Source organism: Odocoileus virginianus, unplaced genomic scaffold (genome assembly GCF_023699985.2).
Source record: "Odocoileus virginianus isolate 20LAN1187 ecotype Illinois unplaced genomic scaffold, Ovbor_1.2 Unplaced_Scaffold_1, whole genome shotgun sequence".
In the NCBI taxonomy this organism is placed as follows: Eukaryota; Metazoa; Chordata; class Mammalia; order Artiodactyla; family Cervidae; genus Odocoileus; species Odocoileus virginianus.
In genome coordinates this window covers 390870-416571 of record NW_027224263.1, presented here as the reverse complement: position 1 = coordinate 416571, position 25702 = coordinate 390870, and the positions used below count along the sequence as shown (strand labels likewise).

Here is a 25702-nt window from a genome sequence, read left to right as displayed (position 1 = left end):
TTTACATGGAGCTTTCACAAATATATTTTTAACTATACTTTTTGGGGTAAACAGCAGCATTATCACCATTGTCATCATTATTCTCATCTTGTAGATAAGGATACATAGGCTCAGAGAATTTAGTTGACTTTTCCACAATTATGTGTTTAGTAAGTGGCAGACCCAGGACTCAAATGCAGGTCTTTTTACCCTAAGTACTAAGTAGGGTATGAGGTTAGAATGGTGAGCTGTGACCAAAATGAGACTGGGAGGCTCGAGTACTTGGACTTTTAATCTGAAGTTTTCTAATGAAGGGAGTATTGTGGTCAGAGCTGTGCTTCAGGAAAGTTAATCTTGCAGCATTGTATAAGATGAATTGGAGCAAAGAGGGACAAGGCTTTGAAGGACTAGGTAGGAGGTTATCACAACAATGCAGATAAGAGGGAATAGACTCTGTAAACTAAGAAAGTGACAATGGAAATAGAAATACGAAGATATAAGAGAGACTAGGGGTGTATAGGGTAAGAAAGAGGGAGGGACAAAAAATGACTTTCGTATTTCAAACTTGTCATTTGAATACTGACACTGTGTGTGTGTGTTTGTGTGTACGAGAGAGGAGAGAGGAAAAATAAGCTTGTGTCAGAAGATGATGACCTTAATTTTAGATGAGAGCAGTTTTAGGTACTTAACTGGATGTCTGGGAGGGCCACAGCTTGGCCCTGACAACCTTGCAGGAATCGTCATAGGCCATTCGCCTGGAACAGGAGGGGATGGGGGGAAGAGCTATAACAAAACCAGCTATCTCCCACTTGCCATCCTGTCTCTCCAGGGATGCTGTCCTGGGACACTTCCTTATTGCCTCCCAGGTTAGAATGAGCTATGAAGGTTCAGTTATGATGTTTTTTTAGACCCCAGGTCACATGGTTAGGGGATAACATAAAGTCCCCGAGACTTGGTTTCTCATGCTGTTAACTAAGTGGTGGCTGAGAGGAGTTAGAGTCCTCCCACTGAGGGTACCATGAGCTAGGTTAAGAGAGATAAGATTACTTAGGTCTGAGAGCACAGGAGACTGTGTGAGCCAAGTGAGGGGATAAGGACTTCCCAGGATTTGGTGGTGAAGCTATCACCTAAGTGGTGGGCCAAGGGAGTTGAATAGGATTTTTCTCTGCCCTGCCTGGTCATAGATTAGGTGGGCTGGGCTATGGGAGAAGATAGATTCTGTAGCATTTGATAGCATGTGCTATGTGTTGAAAACATTTGAAGGGTTAAACAAAAATTGAAACCAGCTGCCAGATTGGTGCCTTTTTTATTGTAAGTTCATTTATTGAGGCCAACCTGTTATTACAACTTTATTTGTTGAGGCCAAGTGGAAGACCACTTAAAACCAAAAGTAAGTGCAAAGCTGTGCTTACTGCTGCTGGTCTGTCTGCTGATCTCTTCCCCTGCTGCCCCAGCTGACCCTGGCCTCTGCTGTGCCCTCTCCCCCCTGTATTCTACCCGCTTCCAGCCAAGGAGGTAAAATTTCTAGCTGCTCCTGGTAGTTACCTTAAAACTCTTTGGTAGGTTTCTGTTTTAAAAAAAGCACCTAGTAAAGTTTTGGCGAAATTGACAATAAAATGGGGGAAAAAATGATTTTTGTGAGAGGCCTGCAAGCTGGTTCATTGACTGTACAGTTATATAAATGTGGAATTGGAATTGATATGCATCATATGTTTGAATTGTCAATGTTCATTAAGTGTTAGGGGAAAAAATCCTTCTATGCCCAAAGTTTTCAAAGTAGAAATGATGTCCTGTTGGTTGACAAGGTAAGGGCATCGGTCTCAATGGCCTTGGCTGCCAGCAGCCATGATTGATAGGTTCTAAAACAATTCAGGGCCTACTTGCCAAGTAGTTTTTTGAAACGCTGTAGGTGCCTTCACAATGCTGAATCCTTCTGTCAGTTAAAAAAATCTGCTGCCTCTTATTACAAAGTAAAATGCTGTCTTTCTGATAAAGGCACTATTGCACGTCAGACTTAACAATTCCTGCCAAAAGTTGGTCCACATAACACAAGGCGTGACCCCACCTTGTCCTTAAAGATTGACTCTATCAGACCTTTTAATCCCCTTCTGGGGCTATCCGTGATGCCTTAATGCTGTTAAGATTTTCTGGGTTACAGTCAGTGACAGTTTTATCAGTAATTCTGGCAACACCATTGTGGCCCTTGAAATTAATCTGTCCTGTTTCATTTGATGGACATTCCACACATTTAAGTGGTTGTAACTGATACTGTTTTTTTTTTTTTTGATACTGTTAATTGTGTTACAAAAACTGGTATTTTGAATATGTGCAACACTTCTCTTGATTTTAAGTGATGTTCCCCACAAAGAACTGCCATTGATAGTGGGATGAGTATACAACCAGAACCCCACCCAAATCTTCCAGCCCAGCCACATGGAATCAATGTAGGATCCCAGGGAAAGGGAAGTGGGTGGGAGGAAAGGCCTTTGTCTTGTTTAAAGAGCCAGTAGACAGGAGTGCTTGAGACACCAATCTAACAGATTGCACAAACTGCCCTCCCACTCCAGCCAGTGAGCCCTAATGAGACTCTTGTATCACGTGTGTCAATGACTGGCAACTATGTCAACTGGCACCTGTGGCAAAAAGATGTGACTGTTCAGCCAATGTCATCCCCTGGGGTTGCAGACATGGCACATATATTAGAATATGGCTATATCTGATGTCTTTGGATTCTTGGATAAATAACTCATTGTGAAGACCTAACCCAGAAAGAATTGTAAAACTTTCTATATATTTTTCCCTACTTTAATTCTATGTTCTCCATTTAATGAGAATTAGACAGTCTCACTTTCAAGACTATTACAGAATACCTAAGCAGAGTCACTCTTCTAAGCATACTTGGTACATTGTTTGGGTCTAGGCAGGCAGTTAGTGTTTTGGTTTTAACCTCTTAACTCTTTCAGTGCCTCTCATGCTATAAATGGGGATGGTGATAATATCTGTGTTCTTTAATGGAGGAGGTGATGTAAAAGAAAAGTAGAAAATAAAATCTTTGCAATAAACTCTAATGTGTGTAGTATGTATCTATTTGTAACAAAGTTGCAGATTCAACTCTTCTCCATAACCACCCTTTACTGTATATGTCTGTGAGCAGTAAAGTGGCTAAAAGATAAGAAGTAATAAGACAAAAATTGAGCAAAATGCCTTGTACGTGGAGGACTTAATTTTCCCATAATCCTTGAAGTTTGAAGAGAAAAAGGGCAGATTGCACATGTCATTATGTGAAATCTAGAAATCAGCTTCAGAAACCCATCTGCTATCATTCCTTTCTTCCCCCTACATTAATGCTCCCTGCTCACCTTCTGGGACATTCGCATGAAGGGAATAAAGGACAGTTTCTATGTCTTAGGGGCACTGAACTAGAGATTTTAATAGAATATTAGAAAAAGAGATCTAATATCACAGATTTCTACCTTTTGCAGATAATGCTGTAGATCCAGATGTATCCGCCAGGACGGTCTTTATAGATGTTGAGGAGGTCAAGAATAAAACTTGTTTGACCTTTACTGATGATGGATGTGGGATGACACCTCATAAACTCCACCGAATGCTCAGGTAAAGATATCTTCATTCTTTTTCTCTTGTCTTGAGCTCATGAACTCTATTTAAGGCTTAATAATTTTCTTTTACCATTTTCCTTCCTCTTTATTCATTCAGCAAATGTTTATTGAGCAGCTGTTATGTACAAGGACACAGGTTATAAAATAGACACTCTTCTTGACCTTGTGGGACTTAAGAGTCTAGCTGGCAATTCAGACAGTCAAGTAGTAATCATAACAAAAAATCATAGGTATGATGATAGAAAAGTATAGGATGCAATGAGATAACTCATCAGGGGAGCCCTATCTGATCCGGAAGGTCAGGCAAAGCCTCTTAGATGAGATGATGTTTAGGCTGAGATCTAAGGGGTGATTAGTAGAATTTAACGAGGTAAAGGTACAAGGGGCAAGGGTGAGAGTCTAGACAAAAAGAACAGCAAGGTTAAAGACCTGGAGGTCTTCACTGATCTGAGACCTTCTCCAACTTATATTAACTTAAATTCACTCTTAGAGCAGAAGTATTGGCTTCTCCAACTTATATTAACTTAAATTCACTCTTAGAGCAGAAGTATTGGCATTTTAACAGTTTATAGATTAGAACCATGAACATTCCCGGGTATAATCAAGCACCACGAAAGATACAGAAGATGTCATACACATAATATTTGAAAGTTTTGCAGGAGAATTACAGTTAGGAAATTCTCTTTTCTAACTGCTGAAGCTGGTAATATAGATTTCTGTTGCCACTGTCAGTTCATTTAATTACTTTAAAAGGTTTGTAATTAAGAATGTAAATTTGTACTTTATTATCTTCACATATCACTCAGTGAAAGATGAGTGCTTCCTCAACTCTTTCCTTCTCTCTTCCTTTTTGAGCAAATGAGATTTATTACTCTCCATGTGGCTTCCTCGGAGAAGGCAACGGCACCCCACTCCAGTACTCTTGCCTGGAAAATCCCATGGATGGAGGAGCCTGGTAGGGCTGCAGTCCACGGGGTCGCTAAGAGTTGGACACGACTGAGCGACTTCACTTTCACACATTGGAGAAGGAAATGGCAACCCACTCCAGTGTTCTTGCCTGGAGAATCCCAGGGACAGGGGAGCCTGGTGGGCTGTCGTCTGTGGGGTCGCACAGAGTCGGACATGACTGAAGCGACTTAGCAGCAGCAGCAAGTGGCTTCCTGCACTAGTGTGTGAAGCATGAGTACCAGTGGAGGAGGGAAGGGCTCTGAGCTATAAAAATGGAAGAGATTTATTTGGTTATAGTTCTCTTTGAAGGTATTCTAATTCTCTAACCCTGTTTCTAGGGAAATCATTTTGAGTCGTCAAAGAAGTGAAATTTGGGCATAACCAATTATAAAGTTGGTTATGTTTTACCAGTCAGCAATCTGGTACCATATGTGTACAGTATGTCTCAGATCCTCATAATTAGAAGAATATCTGGGGAAAGCTTCTAGAAGTGAGATAAGAACATGGCCAGTATGTTGGTGAAGGTATGGAGTGGCCTTGTTTTTGAACGTACAGCCTCACTTTTATCTCCTAAAGTTAATATTTTATATTGTGAAAAATAGGATTTTAGGTGGGGTGGAACCAAAATATTTATGTGTCTAAATTTGTATGCACTAGTTTTTTTCCTAAAATCATATATCTTCTTATTGATTCCTTTCCACCACACGTTATCTCAGTGACATGGGTGTCAAATAGTGGGCTCAACAAATCTTACCACCTTCTATTTGTTTGTGGAGCTAGATATGTGAGAGTTGGTGCTTACAATTATAAGGCAGGAGGAAGGAAGAGGGTGGCTTCAAAATAATTGTAACAGTAATTGCAACAACTTTTGTTCTGGGCTTCCCTGGTAGCTCAGATGGTAAAGAATCTGCCTGTAATGCAGGAGACCTGGGTTCAATCCCTGATTGGGAAGATCCCCTGGAGAAGGAATGGCAACCCACTCCAGTATTCTTGCCTGGAGAATGCCATGGACAGAGGAGCCTGGTGGGCTACAGTCCATGGGATCGCAAAGAGTCAGACATAACTGAGCGACTAACACTGTCTCTTTTGTTCTAGATTCTTTCACCAAATTTTTACTGAACACCTACCTATGTGAGAGTCACTGGAGATAAAGGGGTGAACCAGACAGATATGATTCTTGTTGTCAAGGGTCTGACAGTTTAGTGAAAAAGATACAAAATAATTGACTAGTAGTACAACTACATAGGTTATTCTACTAGTGGTAAGTGCTGTGAAGGAAAAGTAGTTTCTATGAGAGTATATAGCAGAGGGATCTAATCTAGTCTATGGAATCAAAAAAGACGACCATGTAGAAATGACATTTGAGTTCAGGTATAAACGATGAGTATCATTCATTCAAAAGTTTGCTTCCTTCACAAGGAACAAAACAGGCAGAAACTATAGTAACCATAGGATTTTTTTGACATTATCATGCCAAAAATGTTTCCCACTAATTTGAGCTAGGCAGTTGTTCCTCATATTTAAAAATTAATTTTAGAGAATTTTAAAAATTTTTATTGAAGTGTAGTTGATTTATAATGTGTTAATTTCTGCTATACAGCAAAGTGACTCAGTTATACATATATATATTTTTTCATATTCTTTCCCATTATGGTTTATCACAGGATATTGAATATAGTTCCCTGTGCTATACAGTAGGACTTGTCCATCCATTTTATATATATCAGTTTGCATCTGCTGATTCCCAAATCCCAATACCTCCCTCCTCCTCTCCTTGGAAACCACAAGTCTGTTTAATTTTAGAGAATTTAAAAAATGAGTCCTGGATTATGTATAGTTATATGTATTAGACTTTATTCCTAATCGTATCTTGAAACAAACTTGAATCAGTTAGAAGGTCCCATTTATTTAAAAGAGATTATTTAATCCAACTCTTAACTTCTAGCCAGGGATTCCATGTACCACAATTTGTTCTAAAATAGTTGAATTTTAGAGGTAGCATTGAAAACTTTTATCAAGTATACTAATTTTTCTGTTTGGGGTCATATTACTTTTGTATTTGGAAAAAATAACAGATAATCATGCAAAATTATTAAGCCTACAGAAATTCTATTTGACCTATAACATTTGTTATAATCTTATTCACATTTTCCAACTTTTTATGCTACTCTTATATTTTCAGGCTAATAAAATAGTTATGTAAGTAAGCAACAGTTTCTCCCATAAATACAAAATCCCATGAAAATTAAGGTAAAAAGAAAAATTCTATCATTAAATTCCTTTAAGGTTCACAATTAGTTCTGTTTAGCTTATGGGGATAGTATGTGAACCAACTAGTCTATATATTCAGCCGCCTTTGTTGGAAAACCTCTTTTAAAGGTCAAGGATTAAAAGCAGCCACAGATTCATAAATCGAAGGTCTTTGCTCCCTTTGATAAGAAGTGTATTTCCTAGTAGGTCTGTTCTTCTACAACAACAGCCAGAGAATAACAGTATGCTTAGTATCCTTTCCTTATTTTATGCTACATATTATATCACCAGTACATTTAGAGAACAGCAGTACTTTCCCTTTTATGTCCATTAATTTGCTAAGGTTTTTTTTTTAATTGATCAGAGTCCCAGTTTAAATTTACCTCTCTAGATTCTAGAGTTGACTTTTTTAAGGAACTTGGAAAGAAGCTGCTATTTTCCTGGATTCCACTCATAGAACCCCCTTGGTGTGTAAATACTGTTGTCTATTTCATTAAGGAGATAGAATAGGACTTACTTAGTGAAGAGAAACCACCTAAGACAAAATATATATGGAAAATTAAAGAATCTGCTTGTAATACAGGAGACCTAGTTTCAATCCCTGGGTCAGGAAGATCCCCTGAAGAAGAGAATGGCTACCTACTCTAGTAACGTAGCTCAGAGAATTCTATGGACACAGGAGCCTGGTGGGCTATACAGTCCATGAGGTCTCAAAGACTTGGACACTGAGTGACTAACACACATACCAAACTATGTAAGATTCATTCCTACAATTCTGTTATTTAATGTGAATACTTTTATGTTAGGCAGCTATTTGATTCATATCTGGCATGTATTCTGAAATTTTTCAGTTAAATAGAATACCTAATATGGGAATGCAAGTGGCATAAAAGAACACAGAGGAAGAGTTAAGGGTAACATAACAACAAAAACAAACTGAGCATCCAGCTCCTCTCATCGCATTCTCATCCTTTGGCATTTCTGGTTCTTGCCCTGCCCCACTACCTATCTTTTCAGCCTTATGTAGTCTTAGTCGGTAAAGAATATGCCTGCAATGCAGGAGACCCAGGTTCAATCCCTGGGTCGAGAAGATCCCCCTAGAGGATGAAATGGCAACCCACTCCAGTATTTTTGCCTGGGAAATTCCATGGACAGAGGAGCCTGGCAAGCTATGGTCCATGGGGTCAAAGAGTCGGACATGACTTAGCAACTTCACCACTACCACCATATAAGCTATAATACAATGAAAGTTTATAGTTATGAAAGGGAAAAGATAATAGATGGCAGAACAAGCAGAAATGGTAAGGAAATTAAAGAAGCAATATAATCTCCCTATTTTCACGACTTTCCCTTGACCACCTAATTGAAGCTTAGGTAGCATTCAGTTCAGTTGCTCAGTCGTGTCTGACTCTTTGCGACCCCATGGACTGCAGCACACCAGGCTTCCCTGTCCATCACCAACTCCTGGAGCTTGCTCAAACTCATGTCCATCGAGTCAGTGATGCCATCCAACCATCTCATCCTCTGTCATCCCCTTCTCCTCCTGCCTTCAGTCTTTCCCAGCATCAGGGTCTTTTCCAATGAGTCAGTTCTTCACATCAGGTGGCCAAGTATTGGAGTTTCAGCTTCAGCATCAGTCCTTCCAATGAATATTCAGGGCTGATTTCTTTTAGGATTAACTGGTTTGATCTCCTTGCTGTCCAAGGGACTCTCAAGAGTCTTCTCCAACACCACAGTTCAAAAGCATCAGTTCTTCAGCACTTCAGCTTTCTTTATGGTCCAACTCTCACATCCATACATGACTACTGGAAAAACCATAGCTTTGACTAGACGGACCTTTGTCGGCAAAGTGATGTCTGCTTTTTAATATGCTGTCTAGGTTTGTCATAGCTTTTCTTCCAAGGAGCAAGCATCTTTTAATTTCATGGCTGCAGTCACCATCTGATTTTGGAGAAATAAAGCATTATTTTCTTGGTAGCATTAGAGAAGGTTAAAGTCCAAATAACTCTAGATCCATTTCACATGGTAGGTAAGTTTACTGTTGATAGAGTCCTGAGTTTTAGATATGACATTATATCACCACTTTAGAAGTAGAAGTAGAGGATAGCATATGACCATTCTGAATGACTTCTAGAGTTTAGAATTGAAGTTTGAATACTACTTTGTAAGTTGTAATATATTATACACATAGTGTAACATTTAATCCTCAATTCTATCACAGGAGGAAAAGGAATGCTTGAATCTTAACCAACTTCTTTAAGTTTACTTTCTGGATTGCTAAGGCCCATAGACTGCATAAGCTCAATGCTCTTTTGGTATTTTCAAAGGAACTTCTGCCCTAGAAATTACCTTTTTATGTGATTGGATTTATTTGCTGGATACACAAAGGTCTTTTAAAGTGTCTCATCTCGAGGGACACAATGGTATCCTGTAACACTTGAAAATTAAAAGGTGATCCTCCTTCCTTAGCAAGTAAACACAAACCCCCACCTCCAGGAAGTAGAAATCAGGTGTGTGTATGTGTGTGACTCAGTCGTGTCCTACTGTGACCCCATAGACTGTAGCCGTCCAGGCTCCTCTGTCCATGGAGTTTTCCAGGCAAGAATACTGGAGTGGGTGGCCATTCCTTTCTCCAGGGGATCTTCCCAACCCAGGGATCATACTTCAACCCAATTAAAAGAGAGCCAAGGCCAAACTGCTCAGCCATGGCAGGTAGAGCATCTATTTTATCGATGTTGGAAAAACATCTGATCTGTAACATATGAAATCCATCCTTACACTGTAAACCATGAGGGCAAGAATCATGTCTCTTATTATGAACAATTGTGTCTCCACTGCTTGGCATGCTGCACAGCACATAGTAGGTACTCAGTAAATATTTATGGAATGGATGGTAGTGTACAATATTGGAAACTTAGTTCATCTGGAGAGAACTCATCTTTAAAAAATTAGTTTTATTTGTCATGAGAGAAGATATATGAAGGTAATACTTATTTTCTAGCTTTCCATGTCTTTAATTTTTGTTTGGTTTGGTAATTTTGTTGTGTGTTTGAATGGAAATAGAAGCAAGGGGAAGGATCTAGCTCCCAGATTTAAGCTGATCCTAAGGGGCCGCAGAGATTGTTGAGGTGGCTTTGTGAAAGGCCCTTGGTAAAACAAGAGAGACTTTATACTGCAGCTGTTTGCTGATATTCAGAGGCAGAACTACCTATTTTTATCCCTTGGCCACATTCCAATGAACTGTCCCAGCAGATGGAGCAGAGGGTAAGAATTGGAAGTGTTATCCTTTGAGTGAATAATTGAAATTTGCAAGATACATAACCTCTGACTTTCCAATTTCTAGAGAGTGATAATAACCAGGTTAGGGATGCCTACTCTCTGCCTCGTACCTCTGACTAGTGTCAGTATCTGGTACTCTTGTTACCCTCTCTCAGGTGTACTCTGAGATAACTACCCTGTTCGTCTTCCCCTAACTTTACTATTAGCAAACGGAGCTCTTTTATCTAAACAAGAAAGGCAGCTGTGCCATAGCCTTTGTTAGTGAAAAGAGGCTACCTTTACCTTTATAATATGTGACTCTAATGCAGTGAAAGTGTTTATGTACACACAAACCACACAGGAAAATCAGTGCCATTACCCCATGGTTATTTCCTATGTTTTCACTTAATGGTTTAGCCCAGAAATACCAAAAGGAAGAACTTTTTACAAGTGTTCTTCATTTGTAAGCCAAACATTCAGCCTACCTATCTTAGGATGCTCTTTTACCTTTCTGATTTCTTCTGATTTCTTTTTTCTTGTGTAATTGCAGCTTTGGCTTTACAGATAAAGTCATAAAGAAGAGCCAGTGTCCCATTGGAGTCTTTGGTAATGGTTTCAAGTCAGGCTCCATGCGGCTAGGAAAGGATGCTCTTGTCTTCAGCAAGAATGGGGGCACTCTCACTGTTGGACTCCTATCACAGACGTACCTGGAATGTGTCCAGGCCCAAGCAGTTATTATACCAATTGTTCCATTCAACCAGCAAAACAATATCCTTTCTGGAAATGGGAAATATTAGTTAAAAATTAGCCTAACCTGACAATTTTGATAGAAACCTCTTTCTTCAGGTCAAATGCAGCTATCAAAAGTTTCCATATTTAAAGAGGTATTCAGATGTCTTAAATTTAACTAGAATTTCACCCTATTAAATATTATTAAAATAAATAGATCATTGGAAGAAACTGAGAAATGTTTTTGTTATTTTGCAATTTTCATTGTTACATGATTTGATCTATATACTGTCTCCACCCCCTCACCACTCCTACGGTACAGTTCCCTGGGGCCTTCTCTCTTTTTTCCCCATAAAAGTAGTTATATTTGTGTCACCCTCCTAGAAACTTACTGTTCATTAGCTTATCTGACAGCTGAACAGCTCATTTTTCTGTACCTGGGCAAGCTATTATTTCAGTTAGATACCAGGTTGTCTTTACGCAGACAGTATAGCAATAAAGTTTGAACTCATTGCTTCCAATGAGTCTAAAAATTCAGACTTTGATCTGTTTCTTAAGTATAGGACTGTCTTAATTTATGTGGAATGTTTGAAGCAATATTCTGCAAGGGTAACTGATTTTGGTATTTGTCTCTATAATCTTTCTGCATCACCCCCCCCCCCCCCCCCGCTTACCTTTCTTCTGAAGCAGTAATGCCCATGCTTTGTATGTTTATGTCTATATTTTGTCTAAACATGCAACCCAAAAGGCAGATCTTCCTGTGATAGCATCCTCTGAAGATAATTTTTCTTTGACTATACTTGGTTTTACAAAAAATGATTATTACTGAGGATTCTTTGCCCAGCCTAGAAGCCATCTTGAACTATTCAATTTTCAACAGTGAAAATGACCTGCTGTCCCAGTTTGATGCCATCCCAGGCAAAAAAGGCACTCGTGTTCTCATTTGGAACATCCGCAGGTATAGTATCCAAGAGTGATAGATTCTAATAAACAGAAGCAGTACGATGAAGCATATTTTAATAAATCTCTTCTCTAGAGAAGCAGAGTAGATAAATTTTGATACATGTTTGTATCTCATTGCATACTTTTCCTTAACTTTCTTAGAACCACAGCTCTGTTTGAGATAGTGCTTCTTAGTGGTAAAATGTGCAGCTTGATAATGTGGAGACTTGTATACATATCCTGAGGCTGTTACCTTCAAGATAGTTCAATATTATTCTAAAATCTTCCAAATCCATTATAAATATCTATTGTATATTCACAGACACTGTTTAGAGATAGGTCAGTGATAGTTATTTCACCTATATGACAGTGAAAATGAAGTATAAGGAAGAAAATTTAGGGTAACAAAGCACAACACAATCTTAAAATAATAAGGACGTGTATTTGTGCTTTCAGAGTAGTTGGATCAAAAGTAGAAAAATCTTTGAAGCAGATAAATTTGAACTATAATGAAGCTGACTTCAGGTCATATATTTAGAGCTACCTAGAAATAGTTTAGGATATGTCATTTGTCTCATCTTGTCATGTTAAATGAAATAGTGTCCATTGAAACCAAAAAATCTTCAATATAAAATAGAAGTGGAAAAAAAATAGAAGTGGTACTCTTATGTTTAATAGAACACAGTATCAGATACATTCATTCTTCTTTTTCTCCATAGGTCAAGTATTTTGCCTCATTTCTTAGTTGGGTAAAACTTAGTTAAAAAACTGTGGTGGTCTGTATAGAAAGTGCTTTGAATTAAAAAGAAAATAAAAGTAAGGTAATTTACATCCTCTTGTGTCCTACTAGGAAAACCTCAAGTAATATAATTTATATTATAAAGGATCATTTTCATGAGGTATTTCCAGTGATTTAAACACATTCTCAGCAGACTTTTCTCTTTGTGTATTGTTTCTCAGTTTTATGGTACTAGGTATTACATAAATAAGATTCCATGGTCAAATAACTTTGGGAAAAGCTGGCTTAAACAGAGCTTACCACATAACTTTATTATAGCACTTCTGAGAGGCTGTAGTATGCTAAAACATTATTTCAACATACAGTGAAAATATTTAAGAGAGCGATATATTATGCAGTTTGCAAATTTCAAAAACCTGTCTCTCCAGACCTCTTTTCCTTGGACAGTGAATGGTGAGGGCCATGGGGGACAGGAATCTCCTCAGAGTACATTTGTTGGAGTGGGATGGGTAGCAGGAATCAGGATTATCCTGGAAAATATAAAATATACTGTTATAATGACCTGAGCTTTATACAGGGTATGTATGATAGTTGCTCTGGTTCAGCCCTGAAAAAGGAGCTACATTTTCAACACAGCAACTCTGAGCCTCTGAAGCCTCAAGTATGAGGGAGGTGTCCCTAGAGCTAGAGGTGGCTCTGGAAATCAGGAACTGATTTTATTTGATTATACAGACTTTATATCTTTATTTCATATTTAAGAGTATCTTGGGGCACTGTCATTACACAGAACAAATTTGGGGGACCGTTATTCTGATATATGTTTTCTCTCTGTAACCCATCATTTGTTTGGAGTTTTTTCTGGTAACAAAGATGAGTCTTGTCTTTTTTCTCCTGGCAGTTGTGAGTGATGTAGCCCAGGGTCTTGGAATAGACCATATTTAAATGACCTGAAGGGATTATGAGAAGAAATGTCCTTGGGAAAGGAATATGAGTACTATTATATTTAAATGACAATTACATAAATGATCTCCTAGAAGACTAACAAGGATATGTTATTTCTATCACAACCTTTTTTTTTCCTTCTAAGAAATAGAATTGGATCTGGGGAAATCTTATTAGTCCTTATACTATTACTGAAGTTAGAAAGAGTAGATTTTGATTCATCTGTTTATTCAGTTGGGGGAAATTATGTTGAATGACCTGCCTAACAATTCTATATTAAGATCCTGCCTCGAGGATAGCTGATGTATCCATTTGATTTATCAGATTACAGACATCCCCACCTTCCTTTTTTTCTTTCCTTTGCTACTTGGTATCACACCTCTATGAAACATATTAGAATTGTTTAGACTGGAAATACCCTTAAATATTGTGTGACCTTCAAAGCAAATAACACATAGTTCCTTTGAACTGGTAGTCAGGGAAAGAAATAGGTATCTGAGTTTTGGCTCATGTTATTTCTTTTCTCTTGGGTTCCTAGTGCATTTTTGTCCTTTGGAGCCAGTTTTTGTTAGATTGGTACTTGTCTCTTTTACCCAGAAATAAAGATGGAAAGTCTGAGTTGGACTTTGATACAGATCAGTATGATATCCTGGTAACAGACTTTGGCACAGATGAAAAAGAGACTGGTGGCGTTTCCTCTGAGCTGCCAGAAACAGAGTACTCATTACGGGTGAGTAAGAGTGGTTTTTCTTCAACAATGAGAGGTAAGATGTCCTGTAACATGAAAATACTACAGAACAAAATCTCACTTTAGTTATATAAAGATGACAACCTTTTAACCCTATACTCGTATTCCTTTTTACTGTCTGCACTCAGTGTAGCTAATGTAGTCAGCAGTACTTAGTATGGTAGTTGATGTAGAATAACAAAGTATACAAACTGAGCCAAATCTTTGCCCAGATGAGATCTCAGATGCTAGCAGCGTTTTGTGGGGATGTCAGTAGAATTGTCAATATTGTGTAATAACTTTCCCTTCACTGTTCCATAGGCATTTTGTGGCATTCTATACATGAAGCCACGAGTGAAAATTTTTCTGCGTCAAAAGAAGGTGACTACCCAGATGATTGCCAAGAGCCTGGCCAATGTAGGATATGATATATATAAACCTACCTTCACAGTATCCTTTCAACTACATGAAACTGACCTCTTTGTTTCAGGATTAGATTTCCAGGTTGGCACAGAAAAACAGAAATCTTTCCTTTTCCAATTAAAAAATGTGTGTTATAGTACAAGCCCTATTTTACTAAGGAGGTATTTCTGAAACCAACCTATGCACCAGTTTTATCAGAGATCACCTGGAAATTATTAAAATAATACAACATCCTGAGTCTTTAGAGATTCTGGTTCAGTAGATGCTAAAATCTCTTTTTTTAAAAAAAATACATATTTTTTAATTTAAAAATCCTCCACAGATCATAATGAATAACCAAGTTTGAGAATCTCTACTATAAGGAATGATCCACACTGTTAGGTTTGTACAGGAATTTTGTTATGTATTAATTGATTGAAGTAAGCAAAATGTTGACTTAAATTTGTTAATCTTTTGGATAGGCTATGAGTTTTGCTGTAAGAAGTCCAGGCTTATGTTGATAGAAGTTAGGAGATGGGAAACCTAGGGTGAGAGAAATCTTCAACAGATTTTACATGGATTTCTTTGTACTTCTCATAATTGTAGCCATTCAGAGAAGTTAATTACTCACTTTCACGTCTGTCCCCTGATTGCACTGGGAATGGATTTCAAACACTTGAGGAATCTTAAGGCAAACTGTGGAAATTAGGTCCATCTTTGTTTAAGAATTTGGGGGTCAAACAAGTGTTTGAAAGGATGAGAATTCATAAGTACTTTTGAAGAATTGCTCTTGTCATTTACTTTCTAGCAATAAGCTCAGCTCTTGGCCCAAGAAACCTGTTCACACACTGTTTACTTTATCAGAGGCATTATCTAGCTTAATTCTTCCCTTGACCAAAAATTAGAAAATGCTGTTCCCTTTTAAAATAGCCATATTGTTGTTACTCATAAGCAGATTGATTTTCTCCTTTTGGAGAACACAATCCTTGTCTAGTATGAAAGTTAAAAAAAAAAAAAAACCCTAAATACACCCAGCTTAGCAAAGCCAAAGCTAACATCATTAGCATCTGTAGGTAAATTAGTTGTAATATCACTGTATGGAGCTGGGATCTTAGTGCCTTAAGTTTAACAGAGCCAGTCTAAAGAAGTGCTTTTCAACTACTGTGTCAGGATATACCATATTTCTGCCTTCAGCTTCTTTCTCTTATGGGTTTCTATCAGGATACCTTCTAAGTGTTCAGCCTCCCTTCCCATTAAACTAGTTACCTTCCCCTGTTAGAATTTGGGCTAAATGAATTCACTATAGGTATGAGTAAAATGTAATTTCTAATAAAATTTCTCCAAAGGTCACTGAGGGAAAAGATACTGATGCTAGCTTATTTATTCCTCAGTTATCAAAGGCTTCTCCCCTCTTGTCCTTTCCCCTCTTAATAATTTGGGAACCTCCTACTCCAGTGTACTCCCACATCATAATTTAGAGTTTAAAAGTGTACAACAGAAACAGTTTGACAGTCTTTAATCTTTAAAGTGTTAATTCTGTGGTGTAGAATTTTGGTTTTTTGTTTTGGGCAGTTTTACCCTATTTTGTTTTTGCATTGGAATGGGGTCTTACTTGTGGTTTGATTTGGGCTTCTGGAGACCAGAACATAAGATGTTGTGAGCCAAATATTACTGTGTTATGCATCACTTATGTCATGTCTTCATATCATACCTGGTCCATTTGTCACATGGATTTGATGCAAGTAGCTTGTTACTTAGAGATGATAATGGAGATCAGTTTTTGAAAAAGTAAGAAAAGTAAATTTTAACTCATTTAGACATGAAGATTTCTTTTTTTCTTTAATTTAATTTAATTTTATTTAAAAAAATTTTTTTTCCATTTATTTTTATTAGTTGGAGGCTAATTACTTTACATCATTACAGTAGTTTTTGTCATACATTGAAATGAATTAGCCATGGATTTACATGTATTCCCCATCCTGGTCCCCCCTCCCACCTCCCTCTCCACCCGATCCCTCTGGGTCTTCCCAGTGCACCAGGCCCGAGCACTTGTCTCATGCACCCAACGTGGGCTGGTGATCTGTTTCACCCTAGATAATATACATGTTTCAATGCTGTTCTCTTGAAACATCCCACCCTCGCCTTCTCCCAGAGTCCACAAGTCTGTTCTATACATCTGAGTCTCTTTTTCTGTTTTGCATATAGGGTTATTGTTACCATCTTTCTAAATTCCATATATATGTGTTAGTATACTGTAATGGTCTTTATCTTTCTGGCTTACTTCGCTCTGTATAATGGGCTCCAGTTTCATCCATCTCATTAGAACTGATTCAACTGAATTCTTTTTAATGGCTGAGTAATATTCCATGGTGTATATGTACCACAGCTTCCTCATCCATTCTTCTGCTGATGGGCATCTAGGTTGCTTCCATGTCCTGGCTATTATAAACAGTGCTGCGATGAACATTGGGGTGCACGTGTCTCTTTCAGATCTGGTTTCCTTGGTGTGTATGCCCAGAAGTGGGATTGCTGGGTCATATGGCAGTTCTATTTCCAGCTTTTTAAGAAATCTCCACACTGTTTTCCATAGTGGCTGTACTAATTTGCATTCCTACCAACAGTGTAAGAGGGTTCCCTTTTCTCCACACCCTCTCCAGCATTTATTGCTTGTAGACTTTTGGATAGCAGCCATCCTGACTGGCATATGACGGTACCTCATTGTGGTTTTGATTTGCATTTCTCTGATAATGAGTGATGTTGAGCATCTTTTCATGTGTTTGTTAGCCATCTGTATGTCTTCCTTGGAGAAATGTCTGTTGAGTTCTTTTGGCCCATTTTTTGATTGGGTCCTTTATTTTTCTGGAGTTGAGCTGGAGGAGTTGCTTGTATATTTTTGAGATTAATCCTTTGTCTGTTGCTTCGTTTGCTATTATTTTCTCCCAATCTGAGGGCTGTCTTTTCACCTTGCTTATAGTTTCCTTTGTTGTGCAAAAGCTTTTAAGTTTCATTAGGTCCCATTTGTTTTATTTTTGCTTTTATTTCTAAAATTCTGGGATGTGGGTCATAGAGGATCCTGCTGTGATTTATGTCAGAGAGTGTTTTGCCTATGTTCTCCTCTAGGGGTTTTATAGTTTCTGGTCTTACATTTAGGTCTTTAATCCATTTTGAGTTTATTTTTGTGTATGGTGTTAGAAAGTGTTCTAGTTTCATTCTTTTACAGGTGGTTGACCAGTTTTCCCAGCACCACTTGTTAAAGAGGTTATCTTTTTTCCATTGTATATCCTTGCCTCCTTTGTCGAAGATAAGGTGACCATAGGTTCGTGGATTTATCTCTGGGCTTTCTATTCTGTTCCATTGATCTATATTTCTGTCTTTGTGCCAGTACCATACTGTCTTGATGACTGTGGCTTTGTAGTAGAGTCTGAAGTCAGGCAGATTGATTCCTCCAGTTCCATTCTTCTTTCTCAGGATTACTTTGGCTATTCGAGGTTTTTTGTATTTCCATACAAATTGTGAAATTATTTGTTCTAGTTCTGTGAAAAATACTGTTGGTAGTTTGATAGGGATTACGTTGAATCTATAGATTGCTTTGGGTAGTATAGCCATTTTGACAATATTGATTCTTCCAATCCATGAACACGGTATATTTCTCCATCTGTTTGTGTCCCCTTTGATTTCTTTCATCAGTGTTTTATAGTTTTCTGTGTATAGGTCTTTTGTTTCTTTAGGTAGATATACTCCTAAGTATTTTATTCTTTTTGTTGCAATGGTGAATGGTATTGTTTCCTTAATTTCTCTTTCTGTTTTCTCATTGTTAGTGTATAAGAATGCAAGAGATTTCTGTGTGTTAATTTTATATCCTGCAACTTGACTGTATTCATTGATTAGCTCTAGTAATTTTCTGGTAGAGTCTTTAGGGTTTTCTATGTAGAGGATCATGTCATCTGCAAACAGAGAGAGTTTCACTTCTTCTTTTCCTATCTGGATTCCTTTTACTTCTTTTTCTGCCCTGATTGCTGTGGCCAACACTTCCAAAACTATGTTGAATAGTAGTGGTGAGAGTGGGCACCCTTGTCTTGTTCCTGATTTCAGGGGAAATGCTTTCAATTTTTCACCATTGAGGGTGATGCTTGCTGTGGGTTTGTCATATATAGCTTTTATTATGTTGAGGTATGTTCCTTCTATTCCTGCTTTCTGGAGAGTTTTAATCATAAATGGATGTTGAATTTTGTCAAAGGCTTTTTCTGCATCTATTGAGATAATCATAAGGTTTTTATCTTTCAGTTTGTTAATGTGGTGTATTACATTGATTGACTTGCGGATATTAAAGAATCCTTGCATTCCTGGGATAAAGCCCACTTGGTCATGATGTATGATTTTTTTAATATGTTGTTGGATTCTGTTTGCTAGAACCTTACATTGATTTTTAAATCAAATAGGACTTGCTAAAAATTCATAATTATTCATGTTCATGTATAATTAGTTCTCTTTGTTTCATTTATTCAAGCTTGTTAACTTCTTCCCATGAAATAGATTACAACAGGATTAGTGTGCATTGGTATAGTGGTGAGCATAGCTGCCTTCCAGCAGAATTATTGTCCTTTATTTTTGAAAGTGATTTTGTTCCTTGTGCTTTTGCTTTCATTGTGTTTTGTATGATTAGTTGGACATACCTTATTGCTTATAACTGTGTTGTGCCATGTATTTATCTAGTAGTAAATTAGGCAAGTTAGCAAAGGTTAGGTAATGTTTTGTGTTTTATGAATTTTTAGATCACTGATGATACTTTGATATGTTTTCTTATAGTCTTTATGCATATATTTATAGTATGTATTTTTCAGTGATACTTATTATTATATTCTGAACATTTCCTAATATTCCCAAATATTTTTCAAGGGCATAATTTTCTTTGTGGCAGAGTAATGTCTTTGCCTTTTATTTTTATTTATTTATTTATTTTTTAATTATTTTTTTCCATTTTTATTAGTTGGAGGCTAATTACTTTACAATATTGTAGTGGTTTTTAGCCATACATTGACATGAATCAGCCATGGATTTACATGTATTCCCCATCCCAATCCCCCCTCCCACCTCCCTCTCCACCCGATCCCTCTGGGTCTTCCCAGTGCACCAGCCCCAAGCACTTGTCTCATGCATCCAGCCTGGGCTGGTGATCTGTTTCACCCTTGATAATATACATGTTTCGATGTTGTTCTCTCGAAACATCCCACCCTCGCCTTCTCCCATAGAGTCCAAAAGTCTGTTCTGTACATCTGTGTCTCTTTTTCTGTTTTGTATATAAGGTTATTGTTACCATCTTTCTAAATTCCATATTCAAGGGCATAATTTTAAGAACTGTGTAACAGACCATGTGGCTACACTAACATTTAGTCATTCCCTTATTGTCAAACATAAATTATTTGCTTTATAAGCCATTATAAATCATTGATAAATCTCTGTAACTCATAAACCATTATGGTCTTCTCTCACTATTTCTGTAGTATAAATTCCTTAAATAGAATTACTTGGTCAAAGGTTAAGAATATTTTTAAAGTTGTTGATACAGATTTTTTAAATGCTTTGTAAAAAGTTTGTACCAGTTTATATACACTGGTGTTTGATGTTTTTTTTTTTTGCTATAATATAATGCAAAATTTATTTTGTGTGCTAAAGCCCCTGGTGTTTGTCTCCTTAATGATTTTCTTCTCAGAATAAGCAGGTGAAAATAACTTTTGGGTTCTCTTGCAAGAATAATAACCAGTTTGGAGTAATGATGTATCATAACAACCGCCTCATAAAGTCTTTTGAGAAGGTGGGGTGCCAGGTGAAGGTGAGTAGTTAATGTTTCTTTGTCATAGAAGGCTGAACAGAGTAGGAAGAGGATTTAAGTTTTGCAAAAGCGATATACCAATGAATGGCTTTTTACTGCCATCTTGAGATGGTTGTTGAATCTGATCCTGGAATTCTGTGTTATCAGTGAGCTGTCTTACATTCAGAAGCTCTTTCTATTTCTCATTCTTCATAAATGTTAACCCAGGAGCTTTACTGGATGCATTTTTTTAGGTCACTGTTAACAAGAGGTAGAATGAGAGCACCAGCAACTCTGCCATGTGTATAAGTTTACTGATATTTGAGGTAGCGCTTTCCATTTTCTTGTGGAGACAGTAAGGCAAAGTGGAAGATGCATAAAATTTAGTGTTTGATAACCAGGATTTGAGTCCCAGGTTTTTCAGCTAAAAGCTATGTAACCTTGGCTACGTCGTTTAATTTCTCTGCGGCTCAGTTTTCTTACCTGTAAAATGGAAACAATAGTAGTTTTACTTGCTCTACCTACCTTAAAGTTTAGAGGGCTGAGAGATTTAAATGGAATAGATCATGCAAAAGTGCTTTTATAACTGAAGTATAGAAATATTACCATCATCTTCAGGTTTTAATAACAACTTAAAGTGGTAATATCCACAAGTATCCCATTCATCCCTATTTTATAGATAAGATTACTAAAGCACAAAGGATGATAAGCTGCTTTATATTACACAGTAGGACAAAGTTTTACATATGACCCAGGAGAGCTAGTTTGCAGCCTGTATTTCTTTTCATTGTTGTATCATCTTTATACAACTTGTTTGTGTTCCAGTCTAATTACACTTTGACTCAGTTCCTTCCCTTAAAGAATACAAAAATGATTTTAAGTCCAAAAATCTTTTGTATCAACTTGTAATTAATCACTACAGGTGTGACTCTTTTACAGTTGTTTGGTGGCCTTACATATATAAAAATTGTTTTAATAGTGTGATGATTACATAGCACCCTTAATTTTTTCAGATGGAGTTTGGTTTTAGTTCCTTAGAACAGGAGTATATAACCTTAATTTTTTTTAGTATTATCATTCTTTGTTCAAATGAAATCTTATGGCAATCCCTTAATATAAACAGATGAAAGTGCCTTGAGGTAGCATGGGTGAAATAGAGTTTTCCTGGAAAATCCTAGGGAATCTATGGATCACAGTTTGAAAATCTCTGCCCTAAAATTTGGCAGAGGTTCCAATTCATTGTAATACTTGCAGTCTATTGGAGTAAATTCCCAGTGTTTCTCTAGATATTACTGGCCTTTCCTTGCTTGTGAATATTGTATAACCTTTCTGTTATTGTTTGGAATCAAAAGGAAGTGCCTCTAGGCAGTCAACATTAATTTAAGTGTTAAAATTACTATTTTTTTTCTAAGCCAACCCATGGAGAAGGTGTGGGAGTAATTGGAGTCATTGAGTGCAATTTCTTAAAACCTGCCTACAATAAACAAGACTTTGAATACACCAAGGAGTACCGGTGAGTCACTCCCAACCTGAGTTGTTTCTAATAGTTTGTTCAGATATGATTCTATTCTCTGAAAACTCTAAAATCATCTCTTAAAACCAGCCAGATAAGTTAACAGAGAATTCCTTCAAATCTGTTTTCCTTCAAATCTGTTTCCTAAGGTTATAAATAAAATGATTTGATATTTAAATTAAACCTCACTGATCGATGATGTTTGGAGCCCAGTTGAAATAAACTTTGAAAATTATGGAAAGAGCATAGGGGCTATTTAGTAAAATACTTATGGTGAAACAGTTTTTTTAAAACTTTTTATTTTGTATTGGGGAATAGCTGATTAACAAAAAATGTTGTGATAGTTTTAGGTGAACAGGAAAGGGACTCAGCCATACATATACATGTATCCATTCTCCCCCAAACCCTCCTCCCATCCAGGCTGCCACATAACATTGAGCAGAGTTCCATGTGCTATACAGTAGGTCCTTGTTGGTTATCCATTTTAAATATAGTAATGTGTACATGCCCATCTAAAACTCAGTAATTTATCTCTTCCCCCCATCCTTCCCCCCAGCAACCATAAGTCTGTGAGTCTGTTTCTGTTTTGTAAGTTCATTTGTATTATTTCTTTTTAGATTCCACATATAAGGGATATCATGATATTTCTTCTCTGTCTGACTTCACTCAGTATGACACTCTCTAGGTCCAACCATGTTGCTGCAAATAGCATTATATATTTCATTAATTTATTTTCAGGAGACAAAGGAGTTGTTAAAGCCAGAGTATAATAGTTTGTTTTAAAACTTGTAGGGAGGGATAGATCATACATTCCTTCTTTCATCAAGTATTATGAGATATCCCCTCTGCCATTACGGACATAAGAATGAAAGTTAAGAATCCTAGATGCCTATGAACAAATGGGATGAGATGTATGTAAATGCTGTGTGTGTGTTAAGTCACACACACAGCATTTAGTCGTGTCTGACTCTTTGTGACCCCATGGGCTGTAGCCCTCCAGGCTTCTCTGTCCATGGGATTTTCCAGGCAAGAATACTGGAGTGGGTTGCCATTTCCTCCTCCAGGGGATCTTCCCAACCCAGGGATTGAACCAGCGTCTCTTAGTGTCTCCTGCATTGGCAGGTGGGTTCTTTAGCACTGGCACCACCTGGGAAGCCCCTATATGTAAATAAGAAAGTTAAATACCTATAAAATTGTATTAATGAGGGCTGTATGCCAAATGGGAAGCAGCTTTAAATAAAGCCTAAAGGAGTCAGGGAAGGCTTCACAAAGCAGAATACATTTGAACTGAAACTTCAAGGAAAACTTGGAGTTTGCTAGGTGAACGAAGTGGGGGAAGGACATTCTAAGTGGAGGAAAGTATGTAAAAGGGCAAAGGGTGTTCTGGGAGTATAGAGAAAGAAGGTGTGAGGACTTACGGTGTTGTTTTCCTTGAAATCTCAGTAGCAAATCTTTTGTTAGAGTAGGGGGAAAGTAATTCCCCAAATCTTTTTTTGTTTTGTGTCCAAAACTGTAATAAAATTAGTTAAAGGTTGTGCCTTAATTTATACTGATAACTATTTGGATGACAACCTCAGATTAATTTCAGGGTAATTGGTTCTTGGTCCCTAGGGCTACTCAGTGATTGTGATAACTGCCTGCCATTAGTTTAAGTAAAATAGTCTTTTAAACATGAGTCTGGCCCATAATGGAGATCTTTGATTAGGACTTGACTCACAAGAATGAAAGTTTAGGAATGACATCAGTTTGGCAAAAGTCCAGAGCCGAGTCATTCTATTTCTCTTGAGTGAAAGGAGTAGTGAATTTCTGGTGATTAACCAAATAGTTGGAGAAGGCAATGGCACCCCACTCAAGTACTCTTGCCTGGAAAATCCCATGGATGGAGGAGCCTGGTAGGCTGCAGTTCATGGGGTCGCGAAGAGTCAGACATGACTGAGCGACTTCACTTTCACTTTTCACTTTCATGCATTGGAGAAGGAAATGGCAACCCACTCCAGTGTTCTTGCCTGGAGAATCCCAGGGATGGGGTCGCACAGAGTCGGACACGACTGAAGTGACTTAGCAGTAGCAGTAGCAACCAAATAGTTGAGATATGTGAAATCCAAATGTTAGATACTAAAACTATGTAACATTCTCTTATGCCATCTCTGCCACTCCTGCCTCTACCTTTTAAATTTTAGAGGTATTAGACCCTTGGTTTGTGGTGTTTCATTTTAGTATGATGAGTTTTAGGTGATGGCAGGGGAATCCAAGTGGAGGTATTACATAGAGAGTAGGTTTATTCAGTTAAACATATGGGACTTCTGGCTTAAGTAGCTTAATATCTGCTGCACATTTTATTAAAAACAGAAAACTAGTATGCTAGCCTGCATACACAATCTTTTGAGGATGAGAAATTTGTGTAACTCACCCCAATTCTGTCATCATTTCCCTTTTCACTCTGTTTTATATTCACTGAAAAAAGTGTTTTGTTAAAATATGAGGGAATTTGAGAGGGTGATTAGAGAAGATTGTTTGCCATCACAAACTCATCCTAAGAGTATTTATTATAGATTTCAAAACTGCTAAAAGGGGTTTCAGCCATCACACTGCTGCAATGTCTACAAATAAATTACTTGTAATATCACTTTTAATAGTTGTGGATATCCAATTTCAGCTGCAACTACCAGGACTCAAACTTACAACATTTTTAGAGTGAATTTCAGCTTAAGAAACGCAATCAACACATACTAACTGAGCACCTCACAGGTGCATGGCACAGTGGCTAGGTTTTGTGGAATTTTCCAGAGATATTCGAGACACAGTTGCTGTCTTTGAGGAGCTCACAGTCTAATTGTAATGACAGATTATCACCAACATGAAACAGAGCAATAAACTATTTGATCATTTGGAACTAAGTGGTATGATACAGGAAACATTTGCTGATAAAACAGATAGGGAAGGTTTTAGGTAAACAGTGTGACTTAAGATTTGCCTTAAAGATACAGGGTTTAGAAAAGGGAGGGAGGGGAATTCCAGGGTGAAATTATAGCAGAACCTAAATAAGGCAATGACAGAAACTCAGAATGGGAAGAATATGGGGAGTTGGGGATAAGTGGATGTAACTAGAGCAAAGGGAAAGAGTCAGATGGATAGCATAGGGCCCTATTCTAAGGCAGGGGTTGGCAAATCTTTCTGTGAAGGGCCAGGAAGTGAATAGTTTTAGCTTCATAGGCTGTGTGGTCTCTGTCACTACTACTCAGTTGTGCTGTAGTATGAAAGTACTCAGTTCTGCTATAGTATGAACGCAACCAAAGACATAAGTAAAGGAATGAACATGTCTGTGTTCAATACAGTTTTGTTTATGAAAACAGCCTGGATTTGGCCCACAGGTTGTAGTTTGTTGACCCCTTAAAGCCCCACTTCCCAAAGTGTGTACCAAGCTGCACATAATGAAGTCACAGGGGAGCCACGGGATATTTAAAATTTTTGAGGGGAGTACAGTGGTACTTGACTCTTGCCTGGAAGCAGTAGAAATTGTTTTCTGTTGCTGTCGTAACAAATTACCACAAACAGTGCCTTAAGACAACACTGATTGGCTTAGAGTTCTGTAGGTTAGAAGTCCATCTCAGATTTCACTGGGCTAAAATCAAGGTGTTGGCAAAACTGCATTTATTTCTTGAGGTTCTAGGGGTGAATCTATTTTGTTGGCTTTTCCAGCTTTTAGAGTCTGCCAGCATTCCTTGGCCCATGGTCCTCTTCCTCCATCCATATTCAAAGCCATCAACGATGGGTCAGGTCCTCATATCATATCACTCTGATGACCTTGCTTCTGTCATTACATCTTATTTGATTCTGACTCTTC

The 25702-nt window shown here is 37.7% G+C and overlaps 1 protein-coding gene across 2 annotated transcripts in view; it reads left to right on the top strand.

Moving 5' to 3' along the window:
- The window catches only part of MORC4 (MORC family CW-type zinc finger 4), a 69868-nt gene that overhangs the window by 2467 nt on the left and 41699 nt on the right, over positions 1-25702 (top strand). For both annotated transcript variants that reach the window (XM_020877936.2, XM_020877935.2), the window contains exons 3-9: positions 3462-3594; positions 10606-10823; positions 11595-11742; positions 14005-14137; positions 14456-14584; positions 20247-20366; positions 21758-21858. In XM_020877936.2, coding sequence (XP_020733595.2) covers positions 3462-3594; positions 10606-10823; positions 11595-11742; positions 14005-14137; positions 14456-14584; positions 20247-20366; positions 21758-21858 — 982 coding nt within the window. The remainder of the gene's footprint in view (positions 1-3461; positions 3595-10605; positions 10824-11594; positions 11743-14004; positions 14138-14455; positions 14585-20246; positions 20367-21757; positions 21859-25702) is intronic.